Consider the following 27,936-nt stretch of genomic DNA (forward strand, 5'->3'; position numbering starts at 1 on the left):
GATACCTGATCTGACAGATTATGTCTTAGCATTTAATTTCACCTCTTAGGCAAAATGCTCTCTAAAGTATATTTATGAAGTTTTTTGATAAGATTTACAAGAAATGATAAACAAAAGTTTTATTGGTCAGAACTGTTTTTTGTTTTTGTTGTCAAGGTGATGTCAGTAAAATTTGGTTCAGTTAGAGCAATAGAATATTAAATTGTTTTTGCTCACTACATCGGAGCCTTTCTTACCTTCAGGTGTGCATAGATTACAGGTTATATTAACTTTTGTTTTAAATATAAAAATGTAAAATTATCCGTTATCTTGGCCATGAGAAGTAGGTAACCGGTAGCCTATCAGCTGAAAAAAATCTATATCATACATCCCTAATTACTTTTTTTCTTTCAATGCCAATGTTTAGTTGCTTTTGTATTGATTGTACCTCCAAATTTGATTATCTATTTTTAAATAAACTGTAGGATCAGGTGTTCTTTTATTGGTTTAGGTTCTCTTGCCTACTTTTTAATCTAAGTAAAGTAAGAGAAATGCATTGTCACAAAGCTGAAAACAAAGTAGGTATTTTTGAGTTTTCACAGGACAGAGACATTTACATGTTTTGACCATAGACTAAAAAACTTGCAGAAAACGCCCAAAAATGAGAAGATCTGATGAATACAAATCAAGCAGAACATTTTTAAAGGCACCAATTAGTTCAACCTGTTCGGAACTTGTGAGTGATCCCTACACACACACACTCACACACACACACACACACACACACAGAGAAATGAATAGGCAGACATATCAGTAACAGACACAAATGCATGTGCACACACTCACACAACGCGCACACATTCTGATCAGCAACTCAGCCTTGCGTGGCTCTCACTTCGTCAGTGGAGGTGTCAGGGTCCCCATGGCAACTGTATAATGGGGCAGGCCTAATTCAATCCCAGGGGCGAATGGTGGGTCTGGCGGAGACGCAGAGGGAGAATTGGTCTGGGTCTGAAACCTCCTCAAGTCGGAGTTTATGTGTTGTAGCTGCCGCATGCTCAGTCACCGAAGAGAAAACATTCTGTCTCCACTCAAACCCAAACTTTTCTTTCTTCTCCCAGCATCCACTCTTAATCTCCTCTTTTGGCATAAGTCCTCTCTGCTCTCTTCTTCCTTTCACTCTCTGATTATGTTCCTCCTCGAGTCGAACCTCGCTCTCAGTAACTACTTTCTCTCCTCATGACTACGCTTCCTTGCCTTTCTTTCTTCCTCCTCTCTCTCACACACACACTTTGGTCTCTATTCAATCAATACCTCATACACTCTCCTCCTCTCTCTCTGACATTCAGACTCAGGAACCTGATAGGATTTCATTAGTACCTCTGGATCTTGTTGTATTATTGTTATCCCTCCCTGAAGAAGACAGGGATTAGCGCTGGGGCTGGAGACAACTTAAAGTAATAAGCCTAGAGTCCACAATCACACATGCACACAAACTCACACACCCACAAAAGGTGAGCGCAGGGAAGGGAAGAAGGAGGAGAGAGGAGGCGGTAAAAGATCCACATGCAAAAGGGAGGAGGAGGAGGAGGAGGAGGAGGCAGCCAGCCACACTATTCCCGTATTGTTATTACCGTGGCAAACCAATCACACAGCTTCATACATGCAGCCTGGCGAGAGTGAGGCTCGCAGCTTGTTAGGGAGGGAACAGGGGGAGAATGATGCGTAACTCCTGTCACTGGTTCTGCATATAGAAAGGCCTGGGACTGGCCTGGGGCTATCTGTGTTTGCAGATGGGGGAGGGGAGGAAGGAAGTGGGTAGATTTGCATCCCTTTGACTCTATATCTCTAAGCACCAGAGGAAGAGGAAGAGGAAGAGTGGTGCAGTGTGAAAACACCAAAAATTGTACTGAGAAAACTGTTGGTTGGTTGGTAGGCTGATTGGTGCCGTCGAGCTCTACTCATGCGAGCATTTAATCCAATCTGATTTACATATTGTAGTGTTCGCCACAGTTGCACTTGACATAAAGTGTTTTTCACTGATACAAGCCCAGCCACACTCATGAGAGGCACAGAGAGAGAAGATGTAGAGCTGAGCCGAAGCTGCACTGTTCACACAACCATGCACGGGCTCAGAGATTGGCCATTACATTGACTTGAATAGATTTCTTGTGTGTATGAATAGCCCAGTGAGAAGGAGGGAAAAAAAGACTGTTTCCTCTCCATGGGTTCATATTGATATTCATAGTGGCTCTCCACACAGGGAGCACAAATGTCACTGAAAACGGCCTTGATATATGCTCTCATTCTCTCCTCTTCCTGTCGCTCCATCCCTCTTTCTCTCTGTCTCTCTTCCCCCTTCTTTGTTCCCGTTTTGCCGGACGCACGGTGCCTGCTGCTGCCGGAAAGAAAAAAAAAAAAAAAAAGCGGACTGGATGATGGAGTGAGTGGGGGACATCACGCTGTTACTCATTTAGGCTTTTAATCAACCAGCGATGGAATGTTAAAGCTATCTCTTCCTGTGAAGCCTGCTAACCTTGACTATGGTGTTGTTTTTTCCTGCAGTGCTGCACCACACACGCACTATTAAATGCCACATTACCTGGAATCTGGAGCTCTGTTTGGTACTGACGACTGTTCTGCAAGCATAAAAGAATGTGGGGGCTGGCATGAAGTCATTTTCAGCCCAAATTCCATCTCTGTGGTGTTCATATCAGAGGCTGTAAGATTTTTGCTGCTGCCACACTATAGAGTATCGAATTCACATGCAAAGTAAGCATGGCGTCTGGTTACATGTGTGTTTTCTGTCTCTGAAACATATTACAAGAGGAAAAGAGAAGTCAAGTGGGGTTTTCCTCCATTTCTCAGCATTCATTCTGACATTATAAACACTGGCAGACAGATTTAGAGTCTTTGGACAGGCATCCGGCGGAGTGTTGGCAATAACAATGAGAGATGAAGTGAAAGTATTTTTGGGTGGGAGCAGTCGGGTCCCAGGTGCGTTAATCTCTGTATATTTGTTAATTGTCCTTGGAAACCATTGGATGATTGGATGACAGCACGGTTGGCTCAGGTTTGTTGCTCAGGCTGGGAAGTAGGCACAATGTGGGAATAAAAGTTGACACAGTCATTTTTTATCAGCTTTTGTTAGAACTGTGAACAAAATCCTAACTTCTCCTATCCTAACTATCACGTATTGCCTAAGGAGCAATATGTGATAGTTGCCTGTCCAAAAATGAATACTGCTGTCCATATAGCAAGTTGCAGCCACAAGCGGCATATTAAATAGGTTGAAATTCTATTTAATGTATGATCTTTCAAACAAATGGACACTAGCAAAAAAAAATTTTGTAACATAAACTGCAATCCAGATGCAAATGTTGAAGCAGGATACACAAGATAAACAAACCAAGGACGCTTCTGCGAGTTTATCATTATTTGTTCCAAGAACTCCGTCTGTGTAACGCCTGGTTTCAGAGGTGACTGTGGAGCAATCTGATCAGCAGCTTGTGATTGGCCACCACAGCATGACACTGGGTTGCGTTTCTCCACGAGTTGACTGTTAAAATTTTTCGCCGCACCTTCTTCTTCGGCATCCCCCGTGGTTTTCACTGCAGCTGAAACTTTTTGCCTTATTCTGTCTGCATGTGCCTTAAATCCAATAAAACGTCTTGTTTTAATCTCTGACAGGTTCAGATTGTTATTCCAGGTGTCTGACAATTTTATGGAAAGGATCGCTACGTTGAGAATACGCTACAAAGTAAGATGCATTTTGTTTAACCAAAACAGCCTTTCTATTACTCTTACCAAACTCACCAGACTTTCTTTACACAAACATTAATTCTCATCATTATCTTCTTCATTCAAACAAAATAAATCTCTTGTCTTGCCAGTTTTCCAACTCTGGTTTGGTTGATATTAATTCACACAGTTAGACGTGAAAATATTGGGAGAGGAGCAGCAGAGAGAACCAGCATGTACAGCCAGAATATTTTCACATGTAACGCAGTGAATTAAGGTTTTATTTTAACCAAACCAGAGTTGGTGATTGTTGGAACGGTTGGAACGAACGAGCCAAGACGTTTTTGGTGAGTTTTATTTTGTTTCTGTCGGGTTTGGATGAAGTCTGTTTAATAATGATGACAATGATAAATGAATGTTTCTGTTAAGGAAATCTGGTATTTTGGGGGAAAGCAATGAAACACCTGTTTCTGGTTAAACAAAAAGGATTTCACTCTTTAACAAAAAGGTCTTTCTCTGCAGGGATCCTTTTCATAATGTTGTCAGACACTTATAATAACAGTCTGAGCCTGTCAGTGGCAAAAACAAGCACTTGTTGCAGTCTGTCTTGCTTCCGATGGCTGCAGCACTCTCTGTCAATACTGGACCCATTTCGAAAATTGTTATCCCAATTAGTCACTTAAACACAAAAATATGGGAAAATAGGGTCCAGGTTGAAAAATACGAAAGTGACTCTTTAAGCTTGTTTTAACGACAGACCTTATTTGAGGTATCTAACCAAGACCCATTCAGAAAAACTGATGACTTTGAGATAAGGGTGACTGGAGATGCAAAAATAACCCAGCAGAACTGTATAAGATGCTGACATTCACACCAGAAGACCTTAAGAAGCTACACACAAACAAATGATATTGAGCTCTAACAGCCTGTTTACTGTAAGGTGTATTTGAAAAAGAGTAAAAACTTTATCATGCAAGAAGCATGAGTGCAGTTCAGTTAAAATGATATGCATAAAACAAACAGCAGATGAGGCCCCGCAGAGTAGCTGCATATTTCAGGGCAGAGCTCCCCCGATCTGGTGGTAGTTCAAATGACATTTGGCTGACTTGTTATACATAGCTCAATATCTTCCAATAGCTTATAATGATTACCGATATTGGAACCAATAAAACATTTGTGGGCCAGAAATTGTGAAAGAATAAAATTAAATGATGTGTGTAACTTTGTTCTAACATTTTATGTCCCTCCAAGGCTCGTTCCGCTCTGCCTGAAAACGGCGAGAATGTCAAAAGAGGTAAAAAAGATGGCACCACAGTGTGTGCTCAGGGTGTAAGTTATGGCCGTAACTTTCTCACTCTGTCAGGCGCTTTAACCGTCTGTCCTGGAGGACACATTAACTTGGTATCCTTAAATAAAGTCCTTTAAATAAAGCTGGGGGAGTTAAATAATGAGAAAGCTGCTCCCACTGTCCTTTCTGCTTTTAAATGAACCTCTGCCTTTCTTATTAATGTCCCCTTATCGCTCATCACGGCCACTGACCCGCTGCTGTAACCCCTTTCCACTCAACCACATGAGAAGCTCCGGCAAGTGGTCGCCGCAGAAGTAATTGAGGGCAATTTTCAAATTAAAATTTAAACCCCTCGTCCATCTTCATGTGGTGGGAGGGAGCAGAGGAGAGGAGTTTCGGGGCTGATGACTTGATCAGGTTTTGCGAGCCGGGCAGGTACTCAGGCTGGGCGAGGTGGGATGATGAACGAGGGGCATTAATCTCTGTGACAGAGAGAGAGGAGTTAGCAGCGGTGATAGCAGCGCTAACGGCTTTAATTAGCATTTAATCAGACGCCTCGGGGCCGATGGAGGGGGAGAGAGGAGATCAAACTCCAACGGCCTTCTGTAAGAAGAGGAGGAAAGGAAGATGGTCCCTGTGGTAGCCGGGCTGATGCTGCAGGCTGTGTTGGAGAACACATGCCTATGATCCTTTTTTTGTTCTCCTGTAATGATAGCACGCTCGATGCACCACAAAGGCCCCGGACCTTTTGCAGAGAAGCTGTAGTGTTAGAAGAACATAGACTGCACTCTCAGACGCTGTAAATGTTCAGGATGTCGGCTTTTCCTGGACAGTTCGACTCCACGAGTGCTGAAGAGATCATTTAAAGGCTTATTATCAGCAGAGAGGGTTGATTAAGGAATGAGGATACAACTATTAAATATTCTGGGCTCCAAAGCAAATTCATAGACCCCTGACCATGAATATTCTTTGGGCCCCAAATACACCACTGATTATAGAGTTGTGAACAGGGGTGGGCAGGAACGTGTTATAAGTAACACACATTATTAAAAAGGTAGGTTTATTAAGGAACAAAGTACTTCTCATGTTCCTTTTTTAAAACTGTACTTCTCCCCTTTACTTGAGAGTAGTAGAGTAGCAGACTACAACTGGAATGACTACAAGTTGCTAGTCGCCTGGAAGAAAAACAAGCACTATGATATGATAATGACGGAGCAAAACCCAGAACAAGAAGCAGCTTCCAGTAATAATCCCTGGCTACATCTGGCCACAATTTTTTTTAACCAAAATCTAAAAAAGAAAGTTACATGATGAAGTGCTGCTATGCCTCCTGAAAATACAGATTTCTTTGCTTTTAAAACTCCTCTTCTGACTTCCACAAGCACATCGAAGTAAGATGATTTGTGAAAATGTGTAATGTTAATCTTTGATGTTACTGACATTAACTTCTCTTTTAACTAGTGGGCTATTGGTCTTTTACATCAGTGTGTTTTAAAAAGCAGTTAACCAAATTGCAGTATTGCAAAGTTTAACTGAATTTCATCAAAATCTGCAAAAGAAAATACAAATTAATGCATGTTTTAATACACTACATGATTTGTTTCACTGAGATCCACAGCTGGTTGTGCTAATTCTCCAATCAGGTGCCATTGCCAAAATGCCAAAATATGGCATTTACATTAAGAGAACGGGCGCCACGGTGGTGCAGTGGTTAGCACTGCTGCCTCACAGCAAGAAGGTCCTGAGTTTGAATCCCCCAGCTGGCTGGGGCAGGGCCTTCCTGTGCAGAGTTTGCATGTTCTTCCTTGTGGCTTCTCCGACTTCCTCCCACAGTCCAAAGACATGCATGCTAGGTTAATTGGTGACTCTAGATTGCCCGTAGGTGTGAATGTGAGTGGTTGTCTGTCTCTATGTGTCAGCCCTGCGATGAACTGGCGACTTGTCCAGGGTGAACCCCGCCTCTCAGCCAATGTCAGCTGGGATAGGCTCCAGCCCCCCGCGACCCTTCGGGAGTAAGCGGTCACAGAAAATTAATGAACATTAAAAGAACAATATGTAAGATCCACGGTTTCAGAAATGACTAAAGCAGTCCAATTAATTAGTTGGAGCCATAGACAGTATATTAAGTAGGCTGAATCCCTATTTAATACGCACTTCATGGTTAAAGCAAGTTGCTGCCCACAGCCCCCTCCTTTCCAGACTTGAGGCTCAGGCAGGTTACCTGCACAAATTGAAAATGTGCATAAAAACAGATGGATGGAAACCCATATATTGTTACGTGACTTACAATAGGTGGACTTCCAAGGGTTGGGTATGACTCTCCCAGTATATGCCATCATTACAAAAAGATGAAAATATCTAATAAAACTTAAAAGGGACAACCCATAAAAATGTAGTAATGTGATGTAGTTCTAAGAAGAATTTATGTAAGAAACATCTAATGACTTGGCTTTAAATTCATTTGCATCCCATGTGACGCTAATAGAGAGTAAATGCTAATGGAGAGCAGAAGCTGAAGCTTTTGCTTGTAGGCACTCAGTGAAATATTCTGTAGTTTAATTCGGGTCTTTTTCACATTTTGAGTCAATTTTGGATGATTTCTGTGACAATGGTGTGGTGTTTTGCTCCCAGTTGCTACACCTCACAACTCTGACTGTTATACTATCTTTGAATGAGCACAAATTCAGTCATACAAATTCATGAAACAACCTTTAATAACATTCTTTCACAGGAAGAAGATTTTTTGAAAACTAACTAACTAAAAGCCTTTTAGCCTGCTATATAACTAAATACTCAAGGCGAATAATTTTTCAGCACTTACCTAGCCTCACAAACAGATGGCAGAGATGTCACCAGACCAGTTGCCCATGAATGTTTGTGGCCACAGTGTGGTAGATTTCAGTTAGGCAGACGTCAGCAAAATGAGAACAACTGGGCAGCATGTAGCAGGGCTCCATCTACCCTGTCAGGATTTGAGTTTGAGTTCATCTCTCTGTTCTTTATCAGCTTTCGGTTTTTCCAATGGGTTGACATGTTAGAATTCATGCTTGCAGTACCTCCACTTGAAATGTCGCCTCAAAATCTCGTACAAAGTGCATGTCACTTTTCAGCTCCGAAGGTTGCTGCTTGAACATAACAGACAAACCTCAGCCACAGCTGTCTGTGACTGTAATCTTATTTGCCGATGAACCAGTATTATATACCTGGTAAATATTGTTGAAATCTGATGTTCAGCCAATAAGTCGGTGCATCCATTGCTCATGGATATGTCATATTTAGAGCCGTCCGCTATATCAACTTACACAGTGTTTTCATGACCCACAGATGTTTTCTGTGTGTCACAGCTGCAGCCTGTGCAGCAGACGTAATGCATGCTCCAGCAAAGAAGAAGAGGAGACCGCTATGGAAAAATACCTTTGAAGATGCTGGGTAACAGGTAAAATGTGTTTTCACATTTTCAACATGGTTTGCACGGGGAACACTGTGAATGAATCACAGAGTAATATATGGAGTAGCCTACTGAGGTTACAAGCAGAGCTCGAAAAAGCATGATTTCTCAAAAACAAAGTTGAAACACTTGGAATTTTTTGTCAGTTTCTGTTCATAAACACACTAGTAAGACAGTTATTCGCTGAGTCTCATTCTCAGGATGTCAAATACTGATGTTTTTGGTCTGTAAAAAGTCAGGAACACAGAATAATGAGAAAATAAGAGGGTACGGGCAGAGGACAAGTCTGTGTTGTTTTTTGGGAAAATCCTGCATAGTATGAAACAATGTAGACTTGGTGTTATCCAAAAGACCCCATGTTTTTGTCTTAAGGAACACAAGAAATGAGAAATCCTTGAAATGAGAATTTACAGTCAAGGCTAAATACATCTAGTGCCATTTCATAGATGTTACTGTATAAGGAACCATAGCTGTTGTGAGTTAACTGTGTAATGTCTCCCCTGTCTGCAGATCAGGTCTTTCAACTTAAAGATAAAACATATGATACTCTACATTTTGCTTTTGCAGCATTCACCTGCCACTATAATCTGTCTTAAGCAGCACATTTGAAACTCAGAACCACTTTGCTTCTGGTTTCACTCAAAAATGTGCTCTCTATAGGTGAAACTATAAAGAATAATAGATCTACAGTTCTGCAAGGAAAATGTCAGGGCCTTGATGTGTTGTGAAGCCGTGGTGCAGTGAGAGTGTGTGAAAGAGAGGGAGTGAATGCTCCAGATAGGAGTTTTGATGGTGACGGTGAGGAAGAGGGCTTTTGGCATGAAAGAGGCCAGTGTGTGATCATGATGTCATTAGGAGTATACAGTGAGACAGACCGGAGGAGGCTGCTGTACCGCGCTACACCCAAGGGACGTCATTACCAACTGGAACTGAGCAGGGACCTGAGCACAGGTCAGACACACAGGAAGTGGTCTCGCACACACACTCGCACACGAACAAGCGTGCGCTTACTTGCATGGATACACACATACACGTGTGTTTTTATGCTCCGACACACACTTTTTCTCACAGGCGTGCATCCATCACATAACAAATGGACAGTTGTGTCTGGCCTCTGACAGCAGACGGGTGCTTTTGTTGCTAAACCTGACGAATTCCTCAATATCTAAGTGGACACCTCTATGGACAAATGTGCCTCATTAATGAGCGCACACAGATGGACAGCACACACACACACACATATATATACACACACACAGACATGGACTGAGAACTCGTGCTGTGCTAAGTTGCAGTGTGTATACCGGTGTAGCCGTCTGCGCTTCATTACTGTTCACACACAGACAGTTGCAGTGTTTTTGTGTCAATGTTTAATGAGGGGCTGGGAGTCTGGGGACCTTACTGCTGTCAGGAGCTCCTGTAGTCTGGAGCTACCACCTGTTCCCATTCACTCCCTGAAGGCCTTAACACATACACACACACACACATACACACACAGTTGCAAGAAGACAGACACAGAGGCATGCAAACAAGAAGGAGCATGCACAAAAACATGTCTATACAAACACACACACACCTGACAAACTACATACACTGATTTAGCCATCCTGTGGCACCACTGTCAGTGTTGAATGCATGTAAACAGGTTATTGTGGTTGGCTGAGCCAGGCTGCCTGACAGAAGCTACAAAGACCATGGGAATATCAATTGATACATTTCATATACTCGCCAGAGATGACAGCGTGAAAGCTGCTGCCAGTGAGAGTGATCCCTCTCTGCCTTTTTCTGACACCGCTGTTTGATGGAGATCTGAACCGTCCTGACTGATCGGCACCCGCTGATACGCCGGCCGACGCGGGCCTCCGAGCTCACAGACTGCGTCCCATAACGATGCATGACAGACAAAAAGTGCAGCTGTACAGAAAAATGTTTCCTATGTCAGGAAAAAAAAAAGTAGAATTACAGCCTTGCAGTTGTATGCTTGCCTCAACCAGACAAGTTCCAGTTTACATTCATGTCTTTAGTGTATAATATTTGTAGAGAAGACTTTGAAGGAATTTAATACAAGGTATTAATTAATTAATTAATTAATTAGTTAATTATTTAGTTAATCCTTGAGTCCAAGTGGACGGTTGTACCAAGTTTGAAGAAATTCCATCAAAGCATTCTGAAGATATTACGTACATGAGAATGGGATGTACAGACAACCCAAAAGCATAATGCCTCCGTCCATGGCTGCCAGCACAGAGGTATAAAAAGCAGAGGACATGAATTTACATTTCAAAAAACTAACTTTTATTAAAACAAAAAACAAAAACAAAAAAAATCAATTATTGACTCATTAACAAGATTATAAAACAGTGATTTAGTTACATAAATAAATTGATATCGGTGTATCAAATCTTAATTTCATAAGCATGTATACATGGGTCATTGTAATAAATAAAATGGGAGAGCAGAAGATTCCTACACAAATAAAACAAAATAAAACAAACTAAACAAAAACAGCTAGAAAGACTCAGAGGAAATTGTTTCTGAAGAGAACAAGAGACACTGGACAACGTATTTTTTCACCAAACACACGTGAGGAATTGCTTTGTTAAAGCATGAGTTACACAGCCATTCACTTACTAATTAAGGACACTAAAGCTGGGACCAAGGTGGGTTGTCTCTCACCTCTTAGAACGCGTTTGGTTGTTAGATAGATCTCCTGTTTGGTTACTTTAAAGCGTTAAGACAAGGCAAGAGAAAAGGCTGCTTTTATCTTTAATGAACACAAGATAGAAAAAAGATGCACAGAAAAGAAAATCAAGACATGTAAAGAAGGTAAAAAAGGCAAGTAATGATAGGACAGCTGAACGTTGCAGAGGAGACACTGGAGATTTTGTGGTGAATAAAAGGGAGAACTGAGGAGACTTGTTTTTTTAATCTTAGCTAGATTGATCCTGTGCATAATTATAAATGTGAGTCATGTTGAGTTGCACAACTATGAAGTTACTCTGACAAGGGTTATATTACTGCAAAACTAGGCAGACTTCAGCCAAGAGATGTCTTTAAATGCATGTAAGGCTGGACACATAATACATGATTTTTAACCAGACTCATCTCCAATGTACCCTTCCTAAGTCCCACCCCTTTTTGCTCTGTGCTACAATAACAGCTGATCAAGTTTGTCACAAGGCAGAGCGTTGGTCAACTTTCTGCTTTCCTGTTTTCTGTACTCATGCTATGTTAGAAATAACATTTTAATTTAGCTTATGTTAACAAAATGCTACCTAACTAGCTAGCCAGTGGTTGATGTAAATTAGCTAGCTAGTTAGGTACCATATTGTTAACATTAGCTAACAGATATAATGGTGTGTTCAAATGGGGCTCATGTTTGTCGTCGACATCGCGAACAGGAAGTTTTCCGTTAACTCTGAATTCCATGTTGCAATTACAATCTCACGAGTTCCACTTGAACACAGCGTAACTAGCTAGCTAATAATTGATGTAGATTAGCTAGCTGTGTCTTGTTATTATCCCTTCTGACACTGCTGCTTAACTTTTAAATAGTTAAATATTTAAAAATTAGTATTTTTAACTGTTGTTGTTTGAGTACCTGTACATTTACGCCAGGGGTCTGGGAGAAATGGCCGATGCTTTGATGGGTACCAAACTTGTTAAACTGTTTTTGGAGCACAGAGTGAAAAGGGGCGGGACTAAGGAAGAGTAAATTAGCTCCTATATAAAGCACATTATAGTTATTCTTCCCATAGGATCCTATGGAAAACTAGGCTAGTGCAACAGCTTACATGCATAATTATGTACTTTAAGAAATCCTGTATTGTGTTTTCAAACATTTATTGACCAGTGGCCTGAAGTAGTCTACCTCCATCTCCTTTCTATGCTTTTCTCAGCAGGAATGAACAACAAATGTTTTTCTGCACCATCACAATTCGACTGCATTTCTGACCGGATCCAGCGTCTCAAGTATGAACACATGAGGCCTTGTGAGTCCAAAAAAGCCATCAACAAGGTCAGTCTAGTCCTTCTGATATGTTCTGTTTTCAACAAAAGAGAAAACAAAAAAAGAGAAGACAAAAGAGAGAAGGAGAGCGAGAGAGAGAGCAAACTACAGCGGCTTCAAGTATTTCACATTACATAGAATACTCTGTATAAATTAGTTAACATATACTTTCAGATCCTCCATATTCAGACATATACTATGGCATATATACAGAGTACAATAAATGCTCGCTCATGTTGTGTCATGTTTTTGTCATTTTCCTGTAAGTCAGTCGTTCATTTGTTCCGCCTTTTTTTTTTTCCTGTGTAGAGAAAATCCCTGAGAACGTTCTGGTTGACAATTACTGAAGGTTCCACACAATGAACTATAACAGTAGAAAGTCTAATTTCTATGATTCACATGCACAGAGGGAAATGACACTGGCCTAGTCTGAAAATACCGTACAATGGTGGCTGTAGAGATGAGAGGGGACTGACATACTGACACATCTTCCAAGTGTGTTAGAGCCAATTTTTTCAGGGGTGTGTGTGTGTGTGTGTGTGTGTGTGTGTAAAAGTACCGATGCCAGGGCAGTGACGTACAGCAGAGCCGAGCGCAGAAACACCTCAGCAGGAATCTGACTCCACATCTCCTCATAACCTTGGTCTCACTGTTTAATTAACACTGTCAGCTATCATAGATGATAAATATCATGATAGTGAAAGAAAAAAGAAAAAAACGGGAGCAGGTTCAATACCGTATCATGAGGTAGTCGTCTCCCTCTGGGTTTCTACTTCAACTACAACGGTAATTTAAGTCAAACCTGGCTGTTAAAACTCACAGCTGTACTACAGTACACTCTTAGAAATAAACGTAGTAAGTAGAACCACAAAGGGCTCTTCAGCTTGTCCTCTTTTATAAAGGCTCTACTTGGAACTCTTTCGGAGGGTTCTACTTAAACCAAACATAAACGGTTATACCTAGACCTATCTGTTAAGGGTTCAACCCAGAACCCTGTATGGGAGGTTCTAAAGAAGATGCCTCCTCCGCAGACCCTCTCTGAGGGGGTCTATCCAGAATCTTCCACCTTTTAAAGGTGCTAACAAGATCCTGCCAAGGGCGTTCAACAGAGAGTACGTTCGTATTTCAAGGGTTTTATTAAGAACCCACCCAGGGGGTTCAACTGAGAACTCTTTTATTGTACAAAGAACCCATTCTTCCAAAAAAGGGCTCTTTGGATGAAAATGGTCCTTAATGGAACCCTAAGTTTTACAATGAACCCTGTTCTTTAGGTGCAAACAGTTCTGGGTAGAACCTCAGCACTTCAGGAAGAACCTTTATGGAATCTTTATTTCTATGAGTGTACATTAATGTAACAATAATACTCATTATCTTTGTGTAATGTGCCATCGCTGCGCGCCATCCTCTGTCTAAAGCAGGTACTCATTAAGGAGGAGGGGAAGATTACGACAATAACAACAACACGAGTTAGCTAAGAGCATTGTTGTGTGTAATGAAGCTAGTGCCTGGGACCCAGAGAAAACTAATGGCTGCTCAAGTGCTGCTGCTGCTGCTGCTGCTGCTACTGCTGCTGTGTCTAAAGAAATGCTGATCTGTCAGTGCTATAACCCAAGCTGTGCCGAGCCGAGCTAAGCTGTGCAGTGCTGCCCAGCGCCCGCCGACAAGGGCCTGGACAGAGGGAGGTGCTCTGTGTGGTTTAAAGCCTTTAGTTTCTCTTTGAGGATGCCGAGACGTTTGTGTTTTTTTTTTTTTTTTTACTTCTTCTTCTTCTTGTTTTTTTGTTTTTACATGAGCGCTATTGTAGAAGGGCTTCAGCCACTTGACAACATATAACTCAATATACACTGAAAAAGGGAAAAAAGATGCTTTAAATCATAAAAATAAAAAGGAACAAAAATTTAAAAAAAAAGCCATTTCACTTTTCATTTTCCTCTCGCACACATGTAGAGAAATACACACAACATTCACAACATGACAAATTTCCTCTCTTCTGAAAAATAAAAACACTTCTGTACACATAGTAGTAATAATATTATTAATAATAATAATAGTAATAATGTTTATAACAATAACAACAGCAAGAACAATAATACCGCGTGTGGCTCTGTTGATTTTTTTGTCATCTTTTCCTTTCTCTTTTCGCTTCATTCTACAAGTCACATCCCTCTTTTTACTTGTCTATTTTATAAGTCCAAAAGAAATTCAAAAGGCAGACTCAAGTTAATAGAAAAGTACTAGTGTGGCGGGGGGAGGAGCGTTTGGCGACCCCCGGCCTCACCCTCAGCCGAATCTCTCCCTCACCAGCATCATCAGTTTCTTTTTGCCCTTGTAGATCTGTTTCAGGTTGTCTATGAACTGGGTGAACTGAATGTGTCCGTCGTGCGCCATCATGAAAGTCTCCCGCGCCTTCCCCAGGAACTCAATGAACTCACTGTAGTGGCGCGGGCTGATGTGTGTGAGCCGCGAGTGCGTGGTGTTGATGTAGGCCCCGATGGTTGCGTCCAGCAGCTGCCTGAGCGGCGCCTTGTCCAGCGACATCAGCTTCCCAGAGTTCCTGCGGCTGTGCAGCGCCGACACCATGCCCGGCGTGGTCAGCGTGCACCTCCGCAAAATGTCCGAGAGCACGGTGGCACACTTGACGCTCTTCACCACTAGGGGGATGACAGCAGCCAGCTCGTTTTTCCCCAGCGAGTGGCTGAGCGCGCAGGCCCACAGCACGTCGTTGATGGCCGGGTGCGTGTCCTGGTTGTAACTGAGGTTCAGGTGAGCCATCGCTAACGTCGCAAGCTTGTACGCCCTCATCGGGTAGCCGCGATGCTCCATGTAGCGCGCTATGGTGAACAGTTGCGTGTAGCTCATTCCCGTCGCCGCCGCGTCCAGTACAATCTGGTAGGCTGTCTCGAAGGCAATGTGGTCCTTTTCACAGAGTGTGAGAGCAGAGAGGGCGCAGTTCTGGGGGTCCTTCATGGCGCACTGCAGGGCGAGGGTGCGGGCGGATGACGCCAGGTTCTCCTGCTGGTGGCAGTCCAGGTGGAGGCGGACGATGGTGCTGTTGGACATGACAGTGGTGGCCACAATACTGGTGGCTTCTGTGGGGGTGAAGAGGGTGAACCAGCTCTGCATGATGCTGTCCAGCGCGTACACACCTGAAGGACACAAACGGGACAGAATGACGAGAAAGTTGGAAGATGAAGCAATAGTGGCTGCAATAGACATGTCATCAATATTCGTAAGAAAATAGTTCAATAAAATGTTCAGCAGTTTCACTTAAATTCATGAAATGCAAAAAGCCGTGAAAACACATTTGCAGTCAACTCAGTATTTTGTCACTTTTATTTATCCTGGTTCTCTATTCTAGCTGTTTACCTGCTTAATATTTCATTTACATATCACCTCTGTGCCTATTACCTTGTTTAATTGTAAGGACCAAAATAAGTCTGAATGTTCCAGTGAAATGCAAGTGAAATATAAATGCTCAATAAAAAAAAGATGTTGAGGGAAAAAAAGCACATAATAAATACACCCTGGCTCATGAACGGCCTTTCATTACCTTTGATAATGGATCGTGCTACAACTGACACAAAAACAGATAATTATTCAACAGGTGTGTTGTTCAGTTGCACCATCCACATGTGACACAACAGTAGAAACAGTATGGAGTGAGATAATGAGAGCAGAGGAAAAATGTTAATGAAAGAGGACATACTGACTCGCCATTACTGTTTTTTAATTCTATTACCTGTATGCCTTGATGAACAAAGTTAAATTAAATTCAAAGTAAGACAGTTAAATACCGTTTTTACTTCATCTTTATGAAAAATAAGTCATTAAAAATTCTCAATAATTATCCATATTGACTAAAAAGAAACATCTTGAGACAATCGAGCAGAGTCAAGCGTCCCGGCTCACTTACCCACTTCAGTGGCACATGTGACTAACCAGCGCACCATCTCTCTCCTCCTCCAGTTCAATGTGGACAGAGTTATTCTCATCACCTGAGCAACACAGACAAGAAAAGGAGGGGTTGGCAGGTAAGTTGTAGAATAAATACTTTAAACAAAATGTGATTGAATTATCTTGATTACTCTGGTATTTTGTTTTATGTCAAACATCTTTGTTATCTATCTACTTCATTTATCACTTCAACAGTATAGCTGATGAACTCTGAGGGAAAAGACTGTGACGTTTTCAACAAACACTAAACATAGACTCGTTTTTCCATGGTTGATTTGTCATCAGAGATACTCAAACTTCAATTTTTTCTGTTTCACTTGACATTTGTATTTTGTAACTGGGCTGAGAGACACAGCTGCTGTGAGGACGCAAACCTTCTAGCAAAGACACTCTGTGTAAAAACTTAAATAATGGAACTTATGGAGACATTGCAAGGAAAGTTTTCTGTCCAGGATGAGTTCGGTGTATTGCAGTAGTGCAGGCTTGTTTGACAAAATGTCAAGGATGGATGAATACAACAGCTTAACAATGTTTCCAACCACATTTTTCTACAATTTCTGTGTAAAACTACAAAATAAGCCTAAATAATAATAATTATTAATTAATAATAAAAGAATGCATGCAAGGACGATTTTATATTAAATGTCATTAAGTGTCTGCTTCAAAACAGTCTGATAATCACTTCAATATGTGAGTTTTTGAAGCAAAAAGACATTGAATTTCAGAGAGCTAGAGCATGCACAGAGTTGGATCTGTAATGGTATGGTAGACATCTCCTGGGAGTCATGAGGTCCGGCGATTGCTCTGCATGGTCGTATAATGGCCGTGGAATATGGAGTCATTTCACACGAACGACTGCACCCCGTAGTGCAAATACTGTTCCCTCATGATGTTCCCATATTCCAAGACGATAATGCCACCGCAACTTTTTTTAAAAAAAAATGAGTTTCATGAACACCAGAATAAAGTCCGTCCATAGACCCGAACAGATCTCAACATAACTCAACCATTATGGCATTTATTGTAGATTTCATCCCCAAGTGCTGTAAGCTTTTCCTGTAGAGAAATGATCAAATGTCTCACTACAGAAAGACAAGAATAAGAGGGATAAATTTCAAGAATTTGAAGTAGTTTTACAGGCGTTTGGAAGACAAACTGTGGCCTTAAATTTATTGAATTAAATTTGTTGTCTCCAGACTTAAATGGTGATTCTGCTGAACCTTAAAATAAGCAATGCCTGATTTACACGCATAAAAATTTACAACCTGACCTGACAACCCTCTTAAAAAGGGACCAATAAATACACAGCGGTGCCTGTTTTGACAAATGATGTGGGCGGGTGTGCGTACCTGCAGTCCCAGCTCCAGAGAGACTTTGAGAAGTGTGATGTCAGGCAGGCTGTCCATCAGAGTGGCGATCTTGAATGCATCTTGTGCCAGTTTGAAGATGTGAGACGAGGAGTGAATGTTTTTCTGGATGGACTCCAGGACTGTCTCCAGCCTCCGACTGTCACCTAGAAGGGATTCGAACACATAGATGCTTTAGACAGGAACAGAGATTACTGCTGCTCTTGTAACTGATCAATTGTTTTTTTGTAATTTTTCAAGCAAAAATGTCGAATACTTGCAGGTTGGGTTTGAAAAAAAAGCAATTTGAAGCCATCACTTTGGGTTCTGGGAAATTGTGATGAGCATTTTATACATTTTTTTTAATATTTTATAGACTAAACTAGTAATTGTGAAAATAATCAGCTTAATCGATAAAGAAAATAAAGGTTAGTTGCACTCCTACTAAGAACACTATCTGAGAGTCTTTACTAACATCAAGTGAGTTGGCTGTATAGACATTTTGCTGTGTACAATAATGTTTTTATGTCTGCTCCTGTGTATTTTTACAAATATATCTGTACCTTTGGCTGCAGTGAGCATGGTGGAGGCCAGCTCACACTGCTGAGACTCTATGTGGCTCAGTGTGAACCAGCGTGGGTAGCGGTTGGGCACCACGGACACAATGTGGTGGGGTCGTGACAGGTCACCTGACGAGGCCGTCGACTCCAACACCGGCAACCTGATGAGGAAACAGATACAGAAAATTAGTTTAAAGGAACAGTTCACCCCAAGGTCAAAAATACACAGATTTTTTCATCTGGCCTAAAGAGCTAATTATCCATCTAGATCGTGTTGGAGATGTCTGCCCTCTCAAATGAAGATGAAACAATGAAGCCAGAATGAATGTTTTTATGACTTTTTTATAATGTCGTGTCTAATGTCTGAACGTCCGATGTAAATGTCGACAAGAGGGTTAGTCCTAATGTAGCACCTAAAACTCCCTTTCACACACTCTCTATCCAATAACAACAATAAACATGTCAATATATTTTGACATATTACTATTATTTATTTGCTTGATCACAAAGAATATTTTATTTCCTGCATCTCTCTTGCATGTCCACAGACGTCAAAAAATCTCCACCGACCAACGCAATGTACACATAATCTGCACATCAGGTAGACATCTTATGTTTGCTGGGATCAACAGAGGAGGATGCAGTTAATGTTTACATCCTGCTCTGTCAAAGGCACAAGCCTCTCGTCCATGAGTAGATGCATGCTTCCTTCTACACTGTGATTTCCTGTGTTTTCAGGTGTGGTTTGGTAGAAAGAAAGTAGTTCCTACATAAAGCTGCTCGCAACAGAGTAACTGGGTCATGATTTCTAGAAAGAGACATTGCCGCTGAGGTTTTCAAATGTATTTTTTGCCATCTAGTTCCATTATATTCCAGAGAAGGCAGACATCCCTAAGGCCGATATCTCCAAAACTCTGCAACTCATACCAAAACAATCTAGATGGATAAATAGTGCTACAGGTAAGAGGGGAATGCGTTTCTTTGATTTTGGTGTGAACTGTCCCTTTAACTGTACATTAACCAGAGAAAGAGCAGCTGGGATAAGGAGGACAGAGAAATGGGGAGAATGTTAATTAGAGAGAGCGAGACCAAAGGTCCACGAATCATCAAAATCACAGTGAATCATTTGTGTCTTCGTACAGTAACAAGCAGACAGACAGAAGCACTGTACAGACAGAAAAAGTCTTCATTATGATGGGGACTTCAAAATGAAAATGACTTTAGTGATCACAGGGGGATTACAGTTAGCCTATCCCTGCAATTTACTACCAACCTAGTATTTAATCACCTAGAAACCAAGGTATAATTAGTATTTTCTTCACTCTAATTGGTCATAATGAAGTCAGAGCCACGCAACACCTGCTAGCGGATGAAGGAGCTTCACTAGTTTCACTCTCTGTCTCATTATAATAACACTGACGGGGCCAAGTCTTCTCCAGCACCACCACCAGCACCACCACCATTACCACTGTGGCCGGCTCATCTCCTATTCTGCTTCACTTCTCTTCCCTCCGCTCCCACCTCAGTTTCAAAGGTCTTCTTTCCTTCAGAAGACAGCACAACCTGGCCTTCTCTCAGCCAATCACAAAGCTAATTGAGTCCACGGGGAAATTAAGGAATTCACCTTCCAGCCCCGTAAGGCTGGACACACATCAAACAAATACCGACACACATGAATGAAAAGAACCAGCACACACACACGCACACGCACACACACACACCTGCCCTTTTGAAAACACATCAAAGCAGCCCAGTAAAAAGCAATGTGATGCTAAATGCCAGTTTCAATTTCAGAGCAAAGTGCATGTGATACTGTTGCCACCTGAGTGAAGGCATGTACAAAAACAGCCTCTTCGTCACTCTGGGGTTTTTTTACCCAAGAGGCCACAAGCAGGGCTCGTCTCTCAGAGCGAGGAGGTGACAAAAACCTGAGTGTGAACACTGACACTTCGTGTAAAACGGATAAGTTTGGAAGCCCTAGCAACAGCCGGGTTCACTCCACACACACATCTAAAGAACTGCTAAAAGCCTCCACCACACTGGGGCCTTCTGGAAGATTCCTGGGGTGTAGCAAAGCAAAAAAAAAAAAAAAAAAAAAGAAAGAGCCCTGGGTAAAGATGGAGGCCTCATCAACATTCCTGTCTTTGTTTGGTTTTCACCAGAGACCCAGAGGCCTCCATTGGATAGGAGCTTGAGAGGACTGGCCTGTTGAAAAATAACCTCCTCAAAATGTTGGGGAGGAAAATCCATACTGGGCTATTGTTACTTCCATGGGAAACAAAAAGAGAAAATAAATTATGAAAAACTAGAATTACCACCTCACAGTCGTATGCCTTTGCCAAGCAGTCAAGGTGCAGTTTACAACCATACCTGTCCAGATGCATATAATATATGCAGCAAAGACTTTGAGGGAAAGGTAGTGTATTTTTGGCTTTTTGGAGGTTATCACCATACTGACATGTATAACATGAATATTTTCCAGTGAGAGATACGCTGTCCTCACTTAGAGGCTTTTTTTTCTTTTAAAGTGGACTGACAGTGAGCTGAACAGCATGTCACAGTGAAGTTGACCTTTGACCTTTTGGATATAAAATGTCATCATCTCATCCTTTTATCTTATTACAAATGTGTGTGAAATTGTGTCATAGTGCATAAAAATTTTTGTGTTACAGCCAAAACTATGTTTTGTGAAATCACAGTGACCTTGACCTTTGAACTCCAAAATCTAATCATATCATCCTTTACTTCAAAGTGATATTTGCACCATGTTTGAAGAAATTGCGTTCATGCATTTCCGACACATCACACTCACGAAAATGGGGCGGATGTGAGGTCAACCTTGACCTTTGAACTCCAAAATCTAATCAATTCATCCTTGAGTCTGAGTGGATGTTTGTGCCAATTATGAAGAAATTCCATCCAGGTGTTTTTGTAATATTAGGTTCAAAAGAATGAGGCAGATGGACGAACAGACAGACAACACAAAAACATAAAAATCCTAATGGAGACCTCTGAAGCATTCAATCAGAACAAAAGCACAGTATATCACAGTGCTATGGGCGCGTTCTCATCCAGCACCTTGTAAACCTACTGCAAAATGCTGCACGCTGATAATAAACACGATCGTCTTCTCTATGCAATGGCACTATACAAACTCTCAACTCAATGTCAAGTGCGCTTAAAACATCAAATTAAACTCATATTTCTTTACAGCGCTGTCATGGCTGGATATAAACGTGTATTATTATCAGTGATATATAAAACACTAACAGAGTGAGCTGGAAGAGGCAATCAATCCCTGACTGGCGGAGGCAGGGAGAGGAGGGGGTGGGTGGGGGGCAGCTTTGGTGTCAAACGGGTCCTGTGGCACTGTAGCACCCTGTCAGATCTGAGAGGAACACACCAATACTTAAATATTCAAGGGCGACGGTGTGGAGGGAGTCTTTGAACGAACATGGAAGATAGATACCATATAATGAGTGGACAGAGTTGGGTAATCAGATGTTTAGGAATGACTGAAAGTTGTAGTTTTTGAAGACTGGGAGGATTATTTTTGGAATAACTAGCGCATAAACACTGAAATGCATATTAAAGGGATAGTTCAGATTGTTTGAAGTGGGGTTGTATGGGGTACTTATCCGTAGTCAGTGTATTACCCACAGTAGAACGCAGCAAGAAACCCGGTGTAGGAAGCTCAGCGATGTACTGCAGTGGACAGGCTCAGCAGCAAGCATGTTTTAGGTACTTAAAAAAAGCCCTATCTTCAAAATGAATACCAGTTTAAGTGTACAATGTGTTTTCAATTCTTTATCTTGCCGTCAGATGTCCTTTCCTGATGAGAATTAGCCATTTTATAAGCCAAATATCTCTCACTTCAAACCAACCAAACTCCATTTACACAATCAGTAACTTTATCTTGCAGCATATGGTCTACTGCTGCCTCAGTCTGTTAATTTGTTTGCCTTATTGTCTACCAGAGAGAGTGATATTTGACTTATATAACGGTGGTTTCCGGTTGGAAACACTGTCTCACGACAAAGTAAAGCAGCGAAAATATTCTAAATATAGCGTACACTTAAACTGATATAGATTTTTTTTAAGGGGGCTTTTTTAAGTGACTAAAATATGTTTTGCTGCTGACTCTGTTCACAGAAGTAGATTGCTTAGCCTCCTACGCTGGTTCTCCTGCTGCTTCTACAAACTGGGGGCATGCCGACCGCCATCTACAGTAGCTAATACACTGACTATTGAAAAACACCTCAAACAACCCCACTTTAAAAAATCTGAACTATCCCTTTAACACATTCAAACCCACATCAACAAAGAACAAGATGCGAAAGCAGTGACAGAGGAGAGCAAAGACATTGATAAAAAGCAGTCCAGTCAGGTTTTGCCTAAATCCTGAGGCTCTTTGGGGTATCTGGTCAGCATCACCATGACGACTGACCTCTCTACCTCATGCACTGTTTCCCCTGCGACTGTAAACACCCTTCACTTTCATAATCCATCAAACACTCATCTATCAGCCAAGTGTCACATCCGCTGGAAGACCTTCACTCTATACACAAACTCAAAGTTGGAAATCTTCATAATGTCTGACGGCAGGGATCGAGTCAGGCATGACCCGAAACGTTACCTCAAATTTTAGTTTGCTCCTCTTAAGTGTCTCGGATACTTGAAATGATGTCTGCTCTGGGTGAAGCATTGTTTTCCATTGTTTTCAGTTTACAGATGACGCTACCTAAGATTATGTGTTAGAACACTAAAATGCTGCTGACATGTTATGTATCAGTAATCATAATGATGACTTTGCTTTTGATAATTTCAGTGCATTTTGTTGCCAAAGCATATGAGCTTTTACTTATGAATGAAGGAATACATAATGGAGTATTTTTACAGGGTGATATGACTGTTTACATAAGCATAGAATCTTAATTTCTCCTCTGCTGGGGCAACTATGGATTGCCTGCATCCTAATTTACAATCTGTATTTTTCAAATAAACATTTGCATGATAAAATGAAGAAAATATTCAAAAATCATTGTTTTTTCATTTGGTGCTGGCATATATTCAGAAATTATGGATTATGTGGCAGATCAAAGGTTGTGGATTACAGCGAGGATCTAGATTCATTAGCATCGGAAAACTCGTATCTCATATGAAAATCTCATATGATAACAGGCGGCTGGGATTTGTGTCTTTGGCTTCCAAAGAGTTTGCGATAAGGATGGATGGTCTCTGGAGAGGCAGCAAGCTTCTTCTTCTTCTTCTTCTTCTTCTTCTGTGGCTGCAGTCAAATTCTGGGCAGCCTGTGAACCAGTAGGCAGCTCCACTTGTGTTTTTGTGTTGGCCGCTCACACCAAGCCATCGCACAGCATATGCCGCTCTCGCACGCTTTAATTAACCTCATAAACACACATACACTCATACACACACACGCACACTTTAAAATACTGGGTATGCATTTGTGTGTATGGAGGCAGTCAGACTTTTCTCGCATAAAAAAAAAAGCTGAGTGTAACTGTGAAGGAGAAGACAAATAGAGAACACAAGAGGAAAGTGAAAAAGTGTGTGTGTGCGTGCGTAGACTTTCTCATGCTCGTTGTATCAATGATGGTGTTATAATGGGTCCATTAAAATAGCCCTGGTTCCTTTACCTCCTCCTCTATATTTAACTGTCCGCCGTCCCGTGGGAGCAGGAAGGTATATGCTATCATATTACACTACGCTACATTACACACATTCATTATGTGCTGAGTAGACACCCCTGGCTCCCAGGAGCACCCATAAGTGGCCATATTATTCTAAATCGCCGGTTTCACACCACACGAATGAGGATGGAGGAGGCGAGGAGGGGAGGAAACGGGGGAAGGTGAAGGGAAGTAGCAAAGGGAGGGAGGGGAGCGGCTGACTCAGGGAAAACAGGTTTGGGACGTGGGTTTTAGAGGCAAGACGGGGACGCTCAGCGGTCAGACATGCAACCTTCAAACCACACAGCTCCTCGGTGAGGAAGACAAGTGTGTTGTTTTGGTTATTCCACTTCCTGACGCCTCCTAACTGGGTTAACTGGGGGGGAAAAAGTGTGAATGTGTTTGCTGTCTTTTTGTTCTCCACTTGTCCGACTGTGACACACGAGCCAGAAAAAAACTCACTTCTCATTCATTCACTAATCATCTGCCAGTTTCTCAGTGCTGGACTCCAAGAAGCCGTGCTTTGTAGAAACACAACAAACATCATCCCCACACTGCCCTCTCCCTGTTGGCCCTGCATGTGTGTGTGTGTGTGTCTAGTGTGTGTGCGCTTCCTCCTCATTACAGCCACACTAATTACAGTCTCATTAATGTAATTAATATTCACTGATCCAGCTCCCACTAGTCACAACATCAAAACACAGCAGCGCAGACTGATTAACACACATACACATGTACACATTGTCCACAGATGAATACACACAGGAGCTTAATATAGAGGGAGATCACATAGCAAAATGCAAAGTCAGACACGGGACACACATCCAAATACACACAGACAAAATGCTCTATATTTTATTGTTCTGCTATCTCCAAAATTCACTAATAATAACCACAACCAACCGGGGTCAGCAACAAAAGGTCTTTTAGTCACTTAGAAAGAGCCACCCTAAAAAAAATCTATGAGTTTAAGTGAACGCTATAATTAGAATATTTTTACTGCTTGACTTTGCCATCAGACAGCCTTTTCTGACAAAAAAAGGCTGTTACATAAGCCAAATATTGCTCTCTCCAAATCAACAAAACTGTCCCTTTAAAGTTTGTGGAGAGCATGCACTTTTCTTGTAATGTTTAGGTTATATACTTTAGTTGGAGGCATCACAATAACACATTTTTACAAGTTTTGGAGTTCTGGACAAATCTGAATGTCATCCTCTGGTTCCAGGTGGTAAACATCTGAAATCTGAATGTTTTGTTACTAAGTTACAAAAGAAGAGATGCAGAGTCTATTTACAATGGGGTGATTACAATAAGTCTGAGGTTTTAGTCTCCACTTTAGAAAAACAGACATATTTTCTTCAAGTGACCACCCTCTATTTAAGAGTTTTTTCCACTGTAATGTTTTTTAAAGGCTCCATTAGCCCAAACATGGAAGGATTTTCTTAATCTGAGGATCAGCGTTTAATTCTACAAATGAAAATCAATAAAATTTGATTTACAAGGTTTTGACATGATCACAGCAACACACACTCAAACAAGCGCACACTCACACACACTTAGGAGACCTACCGCATGGCTCTCAGTGCAATTTTGTACGCCAGTTCAGCGTCGTGAGGTAGGAGAGAGGTAAAGAGATAGCGGGCGAAGGTGTGCATGGGAACACTCTCTCTGTGGACGATCTCTCCGAGACCAGAGTATGGACCAGCTGTTTTAAAAGCACACAGAACAACAACACACACGTACAAAAAAGAGAGGGGGTTTTAGTGATGGAACAAAGAAAAAAAATCACAAAAATGTCTCATCAGGTCTGTAAATGTTAAAGTACACTTTTATTAATACAGGCTTAAAAAGAGCTCTTCCCAAAAGGCAGAGGTTCTATCTAGAACCATTTGCTTCTTTTAAGAAAGGGTGCTAGAAGGACTGTTGAAATCCTTGAAGAACTCTTTAGTCAAGGGTTCTATGTACCATAATATCAAGGGGTTCTTGGTAGAGCTCCCTGGATGGCTTTTAGATAAAATCCTTGGAATATAAAAAGATTTACTGCAGAACTCTCTGTGTTCTAGATAAAAGCCTTGGGAGTATACAAGGTTTCTCAGTAGAACCCCTTGGATATGTGCTACATAGAAATCTTGGACTACAAAAATGTTCTTGAAAGAACCCCCTGGTTGTGTTCCTGATAAAACTCTTAGACTATAAAAACACATCTATAAACCCTCCTGAGAGGATTCTTGTTGGCACTCTTTGAAGGTGGAAAAGTTCTGGATAGAACCCCCCAGAGAGGGTTCTGGGTGGAACCTTTCACAGGGGGTTCATGGTGAAACATTTCATAGACGGTTTTAGGTATAACCTTTATTTTTGTTTCTAGGTAGACCTATCTGAAAGTTCCAAATGGAATCATTATAAAAGGTTCTACCGGGAAAGAAAAGGGTTCTCATATGTGGACAAGCTGAACCTATTTCTAAGAATGTATGGCAGTGAAATGTTTAGTATATACAGTATTAAAAGACCATAAAAGAACAATGAAATGTATATTTTGTTGTATATTGAGTTGTGTTTTCTCCACAGCACACAGAGGAGCAACTGATCTGCTCCATCCCTCCCACCCAGGAAGAACCGAAGCCACGCGGCATTAAAACAAACTGTGACGTCAAGAACCATATGGTCGTGTGTGCAGACTTGGCCTCACGCTCCTCTCTCCCCCACCCCCCATCTTTCCCTTCCTGCACTTCCCCTCGTCTCTGGTGGGTTATTTTAAACCCCAACAGGCTCCTAAGCCACAGACCACATCACACAGTGGCGCGGCTGCAGCCTCCAGGGGCCCGCAGAGGCCTCGCAGCCTGGTGCTCTATTAGAAACGGAGCCAGAGGTGGGTGGTCGCGCTGGGGACGAGGCAAGGCTGGGGTTTGGGTGGGGACTGGAGTGGAGTCTTCCTCCTCCTCCTCCTCCTCCTCCTCCTGCCTTTCCCATAACCAAACCTCATTCTGCTCCAGCCCCGGTCCTGTAAATGTACACACTGAGTGTTGTGTGTGCAGCATGTGTGTGCTGACACAATACCCCTGGTGTTACTGTGTAAAGAGCTCATTTTGGTCTGGCCCAGGGCAGCTCAGCCTCTATTTGCACCACAAAATGAAAGGATAATAAATAGTGAGACAGAGTGCGATGTGTTTTTTCCTGTTTTAGCAAGAATGTGTAGGTTCTCGCTGCGTGGGAGAAGGAGAAAAGAAAGACAGGAGTGAAACAGAGGGACAATATACCCTTAGAAACGATGGTTCCAAAAGCGTCCTTCCTGAAGGCCTGAGAACCATTTGCTTCTAAAGAACCCTTTTGACAGTTTGTAAATTATTGTGAAATTGTTCTTTGTAAGACTAAGGGTTGCATTAAGAACCTGTTTCACCTAAAGAAGCCTTTTTAGAAGAAAGAGTTCTTCAAGGATTTTTGAAGTACTTGAAGAACTCTTTCATCAAGGGTGCTTCAAGGGTTCTTTGTACCATAATATAAGATGTTTCTTGGTAGAACCCCTTGCGTGGCTTCTAGATGAAATCCTTAGTATATAAAAAGCTTCTCCAAAGACCTCCTTGAGTAGGTTCTAGAAAAAGCCCTTGAATAGAAAAAGGTTGTCAGTAGAACACCCTCGGTGTGTTCTAGATAAAACCTTGAAATATAGAAAGGTTCTCTGTAGAATTCCTTGAGTGGGTTCTAGATAGAACCCATGGAAAATAAAAAGGTTGTTAGCAGAACCTCCTGAGTTGGTGGCACCCTTAGAAGGTGGAAAAATTCTGGACAGAACCTCTAGAGAGGGTTTTGTGCAGAACCATAGAAGGGTTTGCTGTAGAACCTCTCATATGGGGTTCAGGCTAGAATCTTTCACACATGGTTCTAGGTATAACCATTTATGTGGGATTCTGGGTAGAGCTCTCTGAA

At 41.7% G+C, this 27,936-nt stretch overlaps 1 protein-coding gene across 1 annotated transcript in view; it reads right to left on the bottom strand.

The window, feature by feature from the left end:
- Positions 1-10,728: 10,728 nt before the first annotated feature.
- LOC146320461 (zinc finger SWIM domain-containing protein 6-like) overlaps positions 10,729-27,936 on the bottom strand; it is a 69,194-nt gene continuing 51,986 nt past the window's right edge. Inside the window, exons 10-14 of the mRNA XM_084728713.1 lie at positions 25,585-25,720; positions 18,329-18,486; positions 17,769-17,932; positions 16,379-16,460; positions 10,729-15,611 (exon numbers count right to left, since the gene is read on the bottom strand). Coding sequence (XP_084584839.1) covers positions 14,746-15,611; positions 16,379-16,460; positions 17,769-17,932; positions 18,329-18,486; positions 25,585-25,720 — 1,406 coding nt within the window. The 3' untranslated portion in view covers positions 10,729-14,745. The remainder of the gene's footprint in view (positions 15,612-16,378; positions 16,461-17,768; positions 17,933-18,328; positions 18,487-25,584; positions 25,721-27,936) is intronic.

The sequence above is a fragment of the Lutjanus erythropterus genome, chromosome 10 (genome assembly GCF_056507025.1).
Source record: "Lutjanus erythropterus isolate fLutEry1 chromosome 10, fLutEry1.hap2, whole genome shotgun sequence".
NCBI lineage: Eukaryota > Metazoa > Chordata > Actinopteri > Lutjaniformes > Lutjanidae > Lutjanus > Lutjanus erythropterus.